A 12,430-nucleotide genomic window follows, 5' to 3' on the forward strand; every position below is an offset into this window, starting at 1 on the left:
GGAGCGCGCGCGTGTAGCACTCCTATTCTCACTCACTTACTAGTGGTGAAACAACCCACCTTATAAGGTGGTCTAACTTCCTCCCAACTTTCCATGTGGGACTAAACTTCCCACCTCTTGACACTCCCTAGTGAGCTGCCACCAACTTGGGCTCAAACTCACAAGGCTGCCACTAAGTGGGCTTTGAAATTTATAGGGAAAATCTGAAATCTAGTATGGGCCATTAAGTGTAGGCCCAATATTTCAACAATCCCCCACCAGATCTCAAATCCTCATTTAGAGATTTACCAATACTCGTTGCTTGTTTTATATACCAGTGTTTCAGCGGAGACTGTTAAGTTGAACTTCCACCTAGAACCTTAAGCTACATCCATTCACACTTGAACAATGGACTAAGCCTTGAATTGCAAGTTTTGCGTGAACAGGGTTTCACTCAAAGTCATAACCAGTACATGGCTGCCAGTAGCCTACCCCGCGGGTGAAGCATATGCGTCATACTTCGTGGTATCTTCATGAGTTTACTAGAGATCACCCAAATCTCATAGATTGCAACGTTTAACAATCAGACTCATATAGGTGTGTTATTTCAAGAATGCTCTGTAGGACAGCATCTTTGCTAAAATAGCAAACATAAACACATTGAGGCTTGTTGCCAACCTGCCTTACAGCAATTGAGAGTTGTGCATCTTCACATAGAGAAGGTTACATAATACTCTCCTCAATTAAACCACTAGTTTGTTGTTCTTCCCAGGTCCTAATTCACGGGATCTCCGATCACAAAGGTTGGGTTACCACTATGGTGTAACATCAACGGGTCTCAAACCCATCTCCCTCGATGCACTTTCTATCACATTACGTGATAGTCCCTTTGTAAAGGGATCTGCAGTGTTTTTGTCCGTTTGAATATATGTAACGCTTATTACTCCGGAGTTTCGCAATTTCTTGACAGACTTCAAACGTCTCTTGACGTGTCTTGATGACTTCGCGTTATCTTTAGAATTGTTCACTTTGACAATTACAGTTTGATTGTCACAATTCAAAAGGATTGCCGGAACAGGTTTTTCAACCACAGGCAAGTCCATCAAGAGCTCACGCAACCATTCTGATTCAAAAGTGGTTGTGTCTAAAGCAGTAAGTTTTTGCTTCCATATTTGACCTCGTCAATATGGTTTGCTTGCAAGATCTCCATGATACTGCGACCCGTGATGAAGAGCTTGAGAAGTCGCGCAGAGCGCTTCCCAAAAACCTAATTCGCCCAGGATCGCAAGGACGAGCGGTTCCGGAGACCTGCTCTCCCGTTCGCCGATGCACGTCGACGCGCGGGATGGAGTAGGCTATGGTGGCGGCGCAAGCAGAGAGAGGTGGAAAGATTATGCGGTAGCCGGGCAGGAGATTATATAGGCTCGGGAAATCCTAGGCAACGTGGGCCACGCCCACGTCGCACGATCCGGGAGCGACCCGAACCGACTAACAGCGACGCGTCCGTCTAGGACTCTGTTCGTTTTTCTGAGCTGCAAAAAGTAAGGAAAGTCTCGGCTCGAGGCTCAATCCACTCACCACGAGCGCGGCGCGGCGCGTCGTTACGTGTCAAGTCGAACGAGGAGGAGGAGGAGCGCGTGTAGCACTCCTATTCTCACTCACTTACTAGTGGTGAAACAACTCACCTTATAAGGTGGTCTAACTTCCTCCCAACTTTCCATGTGGGACTAAACTTCCCACCTCTTGCCACTCCCTAGTGAGCTGCCACCAACTTGAGCTCAAACTAACAAGGCTACCACTAAGTGGGCTTTGAGATTTATAGGGAAAATCTGAAATCTAGTTTGGACCATTAAGTGTAGGTCCAATATTTCAACATTAGACTCTAGATACATCTGAATTTAGATAAAATTTTAACATGACAGATAGTAATTTTTTTGCGGGTAGCAACCCACGGAAATGGCTAAGAATCGATTTTGGGTCGATTTTGTATTCTTCCGGTGCAACGCGGCATATTATTTACTACTCCATTTACATTTCGTCAATAAATAAAGCTTGAAAAAAGAACAAGAGCGAACCCCTCTCCATTTACATTTCCAAATCACGCGACCCGGACCGGACACCACTGATCCCCACCATTCCGTCCTTCGCCGGGACCTTAACCCACCGTCTGTGCCCCGCCGCCGACCGCTCCTCCCCGCCGCGATGGGGAGCGTAGACCTGGTGCTGAAGCCCGCGTGCGAGGGCTGCGGCTCCCCATCGGACCTCTACGGCACCGGGTGCAAGCACACCACGCTCTGCAGCTCATGCGGCAAGAAAATGGCGCTCTCCCGCGCTCGATGCCTCGTCTGCTCCGCTCCCATCACCAACCTAATCCGGGTATGGATCCGTCCGTTCCCGCGTGCCCGTGATCACCGTTTATGCCAACGCTCTCGATCTAGGGTTTCCACGGTCGGTTGCTCCAGTAGCCGGATGTGGTTCGTGTCCGTGGACTTCTGTGGTGGGGAATTGAGATGTTGGATTGTGAGATTCAGGGGTTACTAGTTGAACTCTGCTGCTCAGTATATATGTCACGGAATGGAATTTACTTCTTCTCGCTGCAGTATAGGAACCGACCGACTGCTATTTCTCGGACCTTCATGGGATAAGGAATAACATAACCACGATAATTTTGTTAATTTGCGTTGCTTGCCAATACAATTTACTTTCTGGCTTGTATCATGGCACAAAATTGTTGCAATCACAATAAACTATTAAGTAGGCAACAAGAATTAAGAAGGGGAAATTTGTCTTGATCTTGTTGCAGGTCATGTTACCTGGACCGCTGGAACATGTTGTTGACAAGGAAGAACCAAAATATATGCAATTGCCTATTTTTTTTTAAGTTTTAGTTTTACTAGATGTTAGGGCTGCTTTTGTTATCGAATAGATTTGGGACTTGACCAATAGAACTCGACCCGTCGTGAAAATTAAGTTACATCATTTATTAATAGGACTTTGAATATCTGTAGTGACCGACTCTGATCTTAAACTTTTGTATTGTACAAGCTACATGATGCATCTGTTTATGCTAAAGCTTTGGATGGTAAATTGCACTGAAAACTAACTAGAAATATTTGGTTTAGTGTGTCAATCAAAAGGTGCATCAGGGAATTGTGGGAAATTGGGAATGTTGGAGTTTAAACATGAGAGTGATTGCTAATGTTTCTTGAAGTGTGTTATAACGAGATAGTTTTTTTAAAAAAAATTTGTGAGGGGCTAGGACACGTCCTGGCCCTCACTAAGCTCCACTGCTGCTCACTGTGTGCTTAGTTCCATAACTTGATGCAGGCTCTTCATTTGTACTATACAGTTGCTTCCGTGGAAATTGTTTAGATTATTATGTGATGTTTACAGCGCACAGATCATGTGCTCTGTTAACCAGGCAGATCAGCTGCTGGTTCATATATTTATACTATGATTTCCTCAGTGTGAATCTTTCACTTTCAGGAATACAATGTACGGGCAAATGCTACCACAGATAAGTCATTCTCTATTGGAAGATTTGTCACTGGTTTACCACCTTTCTCAAAGAAAAAGAATGCTGAGAACAAATGGTCTCTTCATAAAGAAGGCCTACAAGGGCGACAGCTTACTGATAAAATGCTGGTACTCACTTTTGGATCATCATTCATCACTATTTAGTTCAGCATTTTTTTCCTGTACAAAATAGGTACTGATAGTTATTGTTCTTTGCGAGAACCAAACGTTACCAATTTTTGTGCCATGTCCTGGATTTTTTTTCAGAAGTATTTGTTTTGAGCCAATCCTGAAAGTTGTATAAAGTTTATGCAGTCTGCCCTTTTAACTGTATGAATTTACATTTGGAAACCCCAGGAGAAATACAACAGGAAGCCATGGATTTTGGAAGATGAAACTGGTCAGTATCAGTTTCAAGGTCATATGGAGGGATCACAGTCAGCAACAGCTACGTACTATTTATTGATGTTGCATGGCAAGGAATTCCATGCATTTCCTGCTGGCAACTGGTAATACACCTGTTCCACATTTTTCTATGCTTGTCATTGTGTTAGCCTGAAACAGGAATTCAGGATTCTAGTAATACTGGTTTAAAAAAAAGGAAAAAACGAGAGGCAAGTCTGACCGTGGTTTTTAAGGCGTCACTTAGGCGGTAAGGCAGTGCCTTGGAAATTTTACCTGCCTTAGGTGCTTAGGCGTCAGAGCGGTGGTAGAATGCCTAATGATGTAAAAACCTTGAGTGTCTGACTTTCAGTGTCCATTGTTGCAACTTTGACAATTAGTTTTTGTTGTCGTATAAATTGACAACATCTACAAAAAGAATTAATATTGTGAATATTTCTGCAACAAACTTACTCAAGTCATTTTCACGCGCCTTAGCAAGACAAAGATTAAACGATATGGGAACTGCTAGTGGTCACTATGCCGTTAGAGCTGCCCCCAAGTCCCAATGGTACATCATCTTATGACTGAACGCACTGCAGGGGTGAGATCGCATGCATGTGTTATTTTCTCTGCCTCTCATGTCCCTGTATACACACTTGTTCGAGCTTTACAGACTTTAAAAACTTATCTATCTCACCTGCATACCAATGCTATTTCAGACAAGTCTTGTTCAATTTTCAGTCAAGATTCAAACAGTTCCACTTGAGTTCTTTGGATTTATGAGCTTTAGGATAAGTTTCACATAACCTCCAAAGATTTGTGTAGATGTTTGCAGCCAAATTACATGATTCTCTTACATAAATTATAATTGGTTTCAGTGATGCTTCACAGAGTTTTATTTGTGTTCTGTCAAATTAAAACAGGATTTTCAGCAAGTTTTGTAAAGTTCCTTGTTATCTCACGAAGTATTTGCACAAGCTCTAAAGTGTTTCGCGTAGGTTTAGCGGAGTTTCATGGTGTTCCACTCATGATTTATAAAACATATTCCATAGAAATTTTGAATAATCTGCCCACATTTCTTAAGGAATCCCCCCAGAGGTTTTGGGCATGTTTTATCAGTTCTTCATGTGTGCAAAAATTTAACCGTAGTTTCCTTACAAACAAACAAAAGTAAGGTGATTTTGATGTCAGAACACACACAATCCTGGTGCTTTCTCATTTCTTTGCCATTGCATTCTGCCTCGGACACGCTTGAGAATGGACTTGTGGTGTACGCAGAGCATAGCGGCCACTCTTTGTTGCCTCTGCCGCATCTGACAAGAGAGAGAGAGAGGGCGATGGTGGTGGTTGTGCAATCTGTGCTCGTTGCATGGCCATTTTATACACTCGCCGGTGCTTTGTGGAATTGAACATGTGCTTGCAGATAGAAGCATCTGTGCAGATGGCTGATGTGTGTGCACGTACCAGATGTTTCAGAGGGAGGGTCAAAAGCAGGATTTAGCGATCGGGGCAGGAGGCAGTCGGGTGGTGCCAATGTATCCACGATCTTGGCAAATGATTAGATTATTATTATTCTTTTTTTCCTTTAAGCCATTAATTTCTTAAATGATATTTTATGTCAAGCATTTTGGGATGTAGCAGCAGTTTTTTTTATCAATGATTGACGAAATTATAATTGTTTTTGCTTGACAGCTGAATCTTGATAAAATGTTTCCTCAGTGAATTAATGTGTGCTCGTTGCTTCATTGGTTCTTATATCAGGTATAACTTCAGTAAAGTTGCACAGTACAAACAACTGACTCTGGAAGAGGCTGAGGAGAAGATGAATAAGAGAAAGACTAGTGCAACTGGTTATGAACGTTGGATGATGAAGGCAGCTACGAATGGCCCAGCTGCCTTCGGTTCTGATATGAAAAAGCTTGAGCCTACTAATGATGGAGAAAAAGAAGGTGCTCGTCCTAAGAAGGGAAAAGACAATGAGGACGGTAATAATTCTGATAAAGGTGAGGAGAATGAAGAAGAGGAAGCTGCTCGCAAAGATAGGCTTGGGCTCTCTAAGAGGGGCATGGATGACGACGAGGAAGGTGGAAAAGATTTAGATTTTGATTTGGATGATGACATTGAGAAAGGTCTGTTCTCAATTTTGATTGTATCAGAATTCTACTGTAGTTGGCAGACAACTCTATTCGCATTCCACAGTCTAGCATTGCATAACTTGAAGTTTATTCATAGTTTGCTCACATTGCATTTTTTATTTTTTATTGGAGCTTTAACTTGTTAGTGCTTATTGGATGATCCCTTGTCTCTAATTTAATGCATAATATGATCACATTAGAATTACATTTAGTAATGTGAATAAGATTACTTGCCAAACACTTACGTATGAGATTTTAGTATTCTAAAATAGTTTATTTTAACAATTTTACGACAAGGTTCATTCTATATTATGAAGCATATGCTTTTGTTAGTTCCCATGTCTGTTGATTTTCTTTACATGATACATGCCATTTGCACTATATTAGATAGATGGCCTCGAAAAATAATGCTTCAATTGGCTTTTATTCATATTTTCAAATTAAGTTAAGATGTAGTGTTATTCTCTCTTCCAATAACTGCAATGTTGAATTCACCCCTTGGATTGTAAGCAAGTAATGGTAGTAGCGCATTTACTTGTGGCTAAGGGTTGAATTAGTTATTGCATGACCATCTAGTGTGAATGCCACATTCTCCTGCTGATTTATCTTATGTGGCATTCACACTAGATGGTCATGCAACAACTAATTCAACCCTTAGCCACAAGTAAATGCGCTACTACCATTACTTGCTTACAATCCAAGGGGTGAATTCAACATTGCAGTTATTGGAAGAGAGAATAACACTACATCTTAACTTAATTTGAAAATATGAATAAAAGCCAATTGAAGCATTATACCTTACATGGCCAAACCGTTACATGGCCAAACCGTTACATTGAGATTCAGTTTGCTCTGTTGCAGACATCTATTCCAAAATGTTTACACTGCTAAGAAAATATCAACACTGCCTATATGTCATGATCATTATAGTGGGGGAATTGCCTTTTCAGGGGATGACTGGGAGCATGAAGAAACATTCACTGATGATGATGAGGCTGTGGATATCGACCCAGAGGAGCGGGCAGATTTAGCTCCTGAGATTCCTGCTCCACCTGAAATTAAGCAGGTTGTGCAAATATACACTATTTGTTGAAATATAGATGAATTTAGATTTGTACCTTTTAGCATTGTTTCTTATACTTCTATAAAACATGTTCAATAAATACTAAAAATTGATATCAGGATTTTCTAAGTTTGGGAATATATAGACTATTTTTGGAAATATGTACGAATTAAAAACATGTACAAATCTAAGTTGGGAATGAGATCTTTCTTATTTTCTTATAAAAATTGTTCAATCAGTAGTGAAAATTGATGTCAGGATTTTTTTAGTTGGGAATGCTTGAAATGGTTTATAAAGGTTAAACATGTAACCAGCAAGTATGCTTTTATAAATGTGCCACTAATATTTGCTAGATTTACCCATGTCACTTTCGTGTGCCTTAGTTATGCACTTAGGGGATACGATCTGAGCAGTTGGAATGTTTAGCATTATTTCCTTAGAAGCCAAGTTATTCATCCCTCTTACAAGAGAGGACATGTATCCTATCAATCAAGCAATAAATCGAGTTCATTTAGTATTTCGTTTTCGTAGCATACTCTTCTAGTTATCCCCAGTTCTGTTCTCTTTTCTAGTTCCGTGTGAACATATCTATAACAAGTGAGAACATTTGTAAATAAAATTTCCCGTACTTGTTATACTAGCTGCCAATGCCTGTTAGCATGCATAATGATAATGCTTGTCTGGTGCAAGTGTAATGATAGGAATCCACATGAATAGGACAAACTAATGAAAATATGAATGAAGTGATAAATGGGATGCTCATTATCAGGACCTTAGATTGTAAGGAACTAATAGTGGTAAGATTCTTTGCTTTTTGATAAGATTCCTATTCTGGGATCTTCACTAAGAGAATCTGAGCATATGTGCTAGCAAGAATTATGGGAATCCACCTCTAACAAATATGTTCAAGATATGCAAGTGCATTTGTCTATGAACGCTATTGTGTAAAAGCTACAAGTTATTACCTGCCTATGGATGCTGGTTTGTTAATTTAATCGAAGCAGATACGCCGTTAACGATTATCATTGTTCAAGAGCAAACTGCTGATATTCCGATTGTGCTACATCCAGGATGATGATGACAATGAAGAAGAAGAAGGTGGTTTGAGCAAGTCAGGAAAGGAATTAAAGAAGTTGCTTGGGCGTGCTTCTGGACAAAATGAGTCAGACGCCGATGAGGATGATGAAGACGATGATGTAACAGTTTGTTGTTGTGGAGATTGATTATTTGTTTCCATTACAAGGGCATTGTTCGCAGGAAAGCATGCTTCTTTTTATGACAAGGTTTTTTTTTATTCCCTTCTATCAGCAGGACGATGAGTCATCCCCAGTGCTTGCTCCTAAGCAGAAGGATCAACCGAAAGATGAACCTGTTGACAACAGCCCAGCTAAACCCACACCTTCATCAGGACATGCCCGTAGCACGCCTCCTGCATCAAAATCCAAACAAAAGAGGAAATCGGGTGGTGATGATGCAAAAACATCTGGCGGTACAGCTTCAAAGAAAGTAAAGGTGGAATCTGTAAGTAAACTCGGTTCAATTAACATTAAAAAAAGGCCAAACCTTAATTGCCATGGACATGTATGCTCCTTTTGGATTAGTATTGAAGTGATTGTTCTTTGCGTAGGACACCAAACCATCAGGCATCAAGGAGGAGGCACCATCTTCCTCGAAACCTACATCAAAGGCCACGGCTTCCTCAAAAACTGCCAGTGCCAATGTATCTCCTGTGACAGAGGATGAGATCAGGACTGTTCTTCTTGCAGTGGCCCCAGTCACTACACAAGATTTAGTATCCAGATTTAAGTCTAGACTACGAGGTCCAGAGGTAATGCATCACTGTTCTATCCAGATTTAGTATCCAGATTTAGGCTTCTGCAGCTTTACTGATTTACAACAAACTAAAGCTGTGACATTGTATTGTACTACTGATAATGCATCACTGTTCTAACCACTGAAATTAAGAATTTTAGCCACTCCTACTCTGCATGAACTCGTAAGAATTGTTGAGGGATTTTATTATTGTTTGTTAATTGTCATGCATGAAGCTACCTCCAATTCTTGAATGTTGGCGGTTGGATGGGACTCAAGGGATAGTCCAAATTCTTATTATCGACAGTTAATATTAATTTTAATTAGGGAAGTGGGAACTGTTGGTTGGAAATTTGAAAAATAGGAACAAAGCTATTGTGTGTTGGCGTTCAGACTTGGACAGTCTGCAACATGTCACTAGCATCTAGCGTTATTGCTGCATGCTTTGGCTTGCTATTTTCTGGGGCTGGCTGGCACATGGGTGGAGAAGTGTGCCCACGGTCTGCAGCATCATTCTTCATATTGCGCTAATTTCTGTCCCACCTTTATCACTATTCTAATTTTGGCAGTACTAATTATGAAAATAATGGGAGTAGTACCAGAAAGGGAAGATGTTGCTTTGATGAATTTGCTAGGCGGAGCTTTAAGTTTCATAAAAAAATCTTATGGATGGCATAATTGGGTTGCATTTTGTAATCATTAGCTGTTAGTCCTTTTTTATGATCGGAAGTGTCAGACATGCTCTTTCCAATGTTGATTTGTCAGCTCGATGCCTTTCTTTGATGTCAGTGTGTTCCATTGCAGGACAAGAATGCATTTGCTGAAATTCTGAAGAAAATTTCGAAGATACAGAAAACGAATGGCCACAACTATGTCGTCCTTAGAGAGGATAAGAAATGAAGAGCTCAACAAACTCAAGTTGAATTCCTTCATTAAGAACCTTCCTCGGTTCTGTATGAACATAATATCTTTGTACTGCATTGAATGAATCTGGTCTTCGGACTTGAGTATGCTGAACTTTTTATTGTAGCTTGCTTATAGAAATCAAATAATGATACAGTAGTTTAGTATGTTGTGATCTTCTGGTAGAGTTCTTTTGTATTTGGTCCGTGGCTGTAATCATCTGACTGTGGCCTGATGATCCATAGGCGAGCACGCTCAAATGATTGGTTAGAAATAACATTATACTGCCTGATCGCAGCTGCACACATGATGATTATGCACTTCTGGCCCCGTTTGTTGTTGCAAACAGCCAAACACCCAAAGAAAGATAGCGGAAGTTTGTGCTCTTTGAGTAAAGCAGGTTCATTTTTGTGACAGAAACGGCCCTCCAGGTTTGTATTAAAAAATACCCTGTTCTGACCATATTGCACTATGTATCATCATTTGATAAACCAGTCTGTCCTACTCTAAGAAATAGACGAATCATATACTACACACCCACATATTATCAGGTGGTTATAGTGAGAGTGACATAATCTAGTATGTTGTGATTTTTTCTCACTAAAAATGGATAATAATTCACCCTTCAATAAGAAAAACTATTAACTGGACCAGCAGCACCTCCTCGAGTAACGGCTTCCACAGCGGGTTGACCAAAATGAGGATCCCAAATAGCATGAGCAATAGGTCTTACGTGTAAAGGATCCTGTATCCATGATTCAAAATTTCCTTGCCAAGCTACATGAAACAGATTTCCGGACGTCCATAGAAAGATTATTGCTAACTGCCCAAAGTGAGAAGCAAAAATCCAGTTAGAAAATGGATTCCTATTTGAAGAGCGCCTAACCGCATGGATAAGTTCACATTAACCCGTCAATTTTGGATCTAATTCGGGATTTTTCTTGGGAAGTGTCGGGAAGAAATTGGAATGGAATAATATAGATTCATACAAAGGAAAAGGTTCTCTATTGATGCAAACGCTATACCTAGAGGATAGAGGAAGAGGGAAAAATCGAAATGAAATAAATAAAGAATAAAGCAAAAAAATAAGTCGAAGATAGAAGAGCCCAGATTCCAAATGAAGAATTGGAAACTCGAAAAGGATTGAAAGATCGAGATGTCGCCTAGAGGGGGGCGGGGTGAATAGGCAATTACAAACTCTTGCGGATTTGTCTTGTAAGAATGCGGAATTAAACTATCGTTTAGTTTACAAGCACAAACCCTAAATATGCTAAGCTCAACTAAGTGTAACAATAGCAACTAGAGCTAAGCAAGATAGGCACAAGATATATGTAGCACAAGTGATAGCAAGATATATGTACTTCAAGCACGATGGCTATCACAAGGAAAGAGAGCTCGGGTATAGAAATAACCGAGGCACGCGGAGACGAGGATGTATTCCCGTGTTCCCTTGCTTTGCAACAAGGTACGTCACGTTTGGAGGAGTGGAGGTCCCACGAAGGATTCCCCGCGCCACGAAGGCTCACCCTATTCTCCGAACCACACCCACGAAGGATAATGGCCCTTTCCTTATGGTTAGCTTTTCCTCCGCTCCGGAGATAGCAAGCTCCACAACCACTTCACAAGCTCCACGAAGGAGAAGCCCGGGCCCCTTCACAATCTTCCACGAAGAGATCACCGGGACACCAACCAAGCCAACTAGGAGGTCACCCTCCAAGAGTAACAAGCTCACGGTCTCTCACTCGAACAAATCGTGGTGGAGAGCTCAACACTATGCAATGATGCAAAGCAAGAACACCGGAGGTGTTCAAGTCCTTCACACTCAAATCCCACCAAAGCAACGAATGCTAGGATGAGATTGGAGAGGAAGAACAAGGGGAAAGTCAACCAAAGACTCCAAGATCTAGATCCCAAGAGATTCCCTCACTTAGAGAAGAAACGGTTTGGTGGAAGTGTAGATCTAGATCTCCTCTCTCAAATCCTCAAGAATGAGCAAGAATGGTTGGAGGAATCAAAGGGGAGAGCAAGTTCTTCAAAATGGAACAATGGAGGTGAGAGAATGGGAAGAACTACTTGTCTCAAGGTGGGAGAAAGGTATTTATAGTGGGGGAGGAAGAAATAACCGTTGGGGAGAAAACAGGGTGAAAAACGCATAAAAAACGGGCAGAAAAAAGTGCCCAGCCGGTTGCCAGGCCAGCCGACTGAAGGAGATATGCCCTAGAGGCAATAATAAAAGTGGTTATTATTTATATCTCTATGTTTATGATAAATGTTTATATGTCATGCTATAATTGTATTAACCGAAACATTAGTACATGTGTGATATGTAAACAACAAGAAGTCCCTAGTATGCCTCTTAAACTAGCTTGTTGATTAATGGATGATTAGTTTCATAATTATGAACATTGGATGTTATTAATAACAAGGTTATATCATTATATGAATGATGTAATGGACACACCCAATTAAGCGTAGCATAAGATCTCGTCATTAAGTTATTTGCTATAAGCTTTCGATACATAGTTACCTAGTCCTTATGACCATGAGATCATGTAAATCACTTATACCGGAAAGGTACTTTGATTACACCAAACACCACTGCGTAAATGGGTGGCTATAAAGGTGGGATTAAGTATCC

The 12,430-nt window shown here is 40.8% G+C and overlaps 1 protein-coding gene across 2 annotated transcripts; it reads left to right on the top strand.

Moving 5' to 3' along the window:
• Nucleotides 1–2,097: 2,097 nt before the first annotated feature.
• Nucleotides 2,098–10,102, top strand: LOC124681466 (transcription initiation factor IIF subunit alpha-like). 2 transcript variants are annotated; one of them, XM_047216384.1, is made up of 9 exons: nt 2,098–2,355; nt 3,466–3,624; nt 3,853–4,004; nt 5,641–6,008; nt 6,965–7,080; nt 8,148–8,273; nt 8,389–8,598; nt 8,705–8,905; nt 9,694–10,102. In XM_047216384.1, exons 1-9 carry the CDS (start codon nt 2,182–2,184, stop codon nt 9,787–9,789), a joined length of 1,602 nt encoding a protein of 533 aa, XP_047072340.1. In that variant the 5' UTR covers nt 2,098–2,181; the 3' UTR covers nt 9,790–10,102. The 2 variants fall into 2 exon arrangements, with proteins under 2 accessions (XP_047072340.1, XP_047072339.1); XM_047216383.1 differs by having other exon boundaries at nt 2,102–2,355; nt 8,386–8,598.
• The last annotated feature ends 2,328 nt before the right edge of the window (nt 10,103–12,430 follow it).

This window comes from Lolium rigidum, unplaced genomic scaffold, assembly GCF_022539505.1.
Source record: "Lolium rigidum isolate FL_2022 unplaced genomic scaffold, APGP_CSIRO_Lrig_0.1 contig_43818_1, whole genome shotgun sequence".
In the NCBI taxonomy this organism is placed as follows: Eukaryota; Viridiplantae; Streptophyta; class Magnoliopsida; order Poales; family Poaceae; genus Lolium; species Lolium rigidum.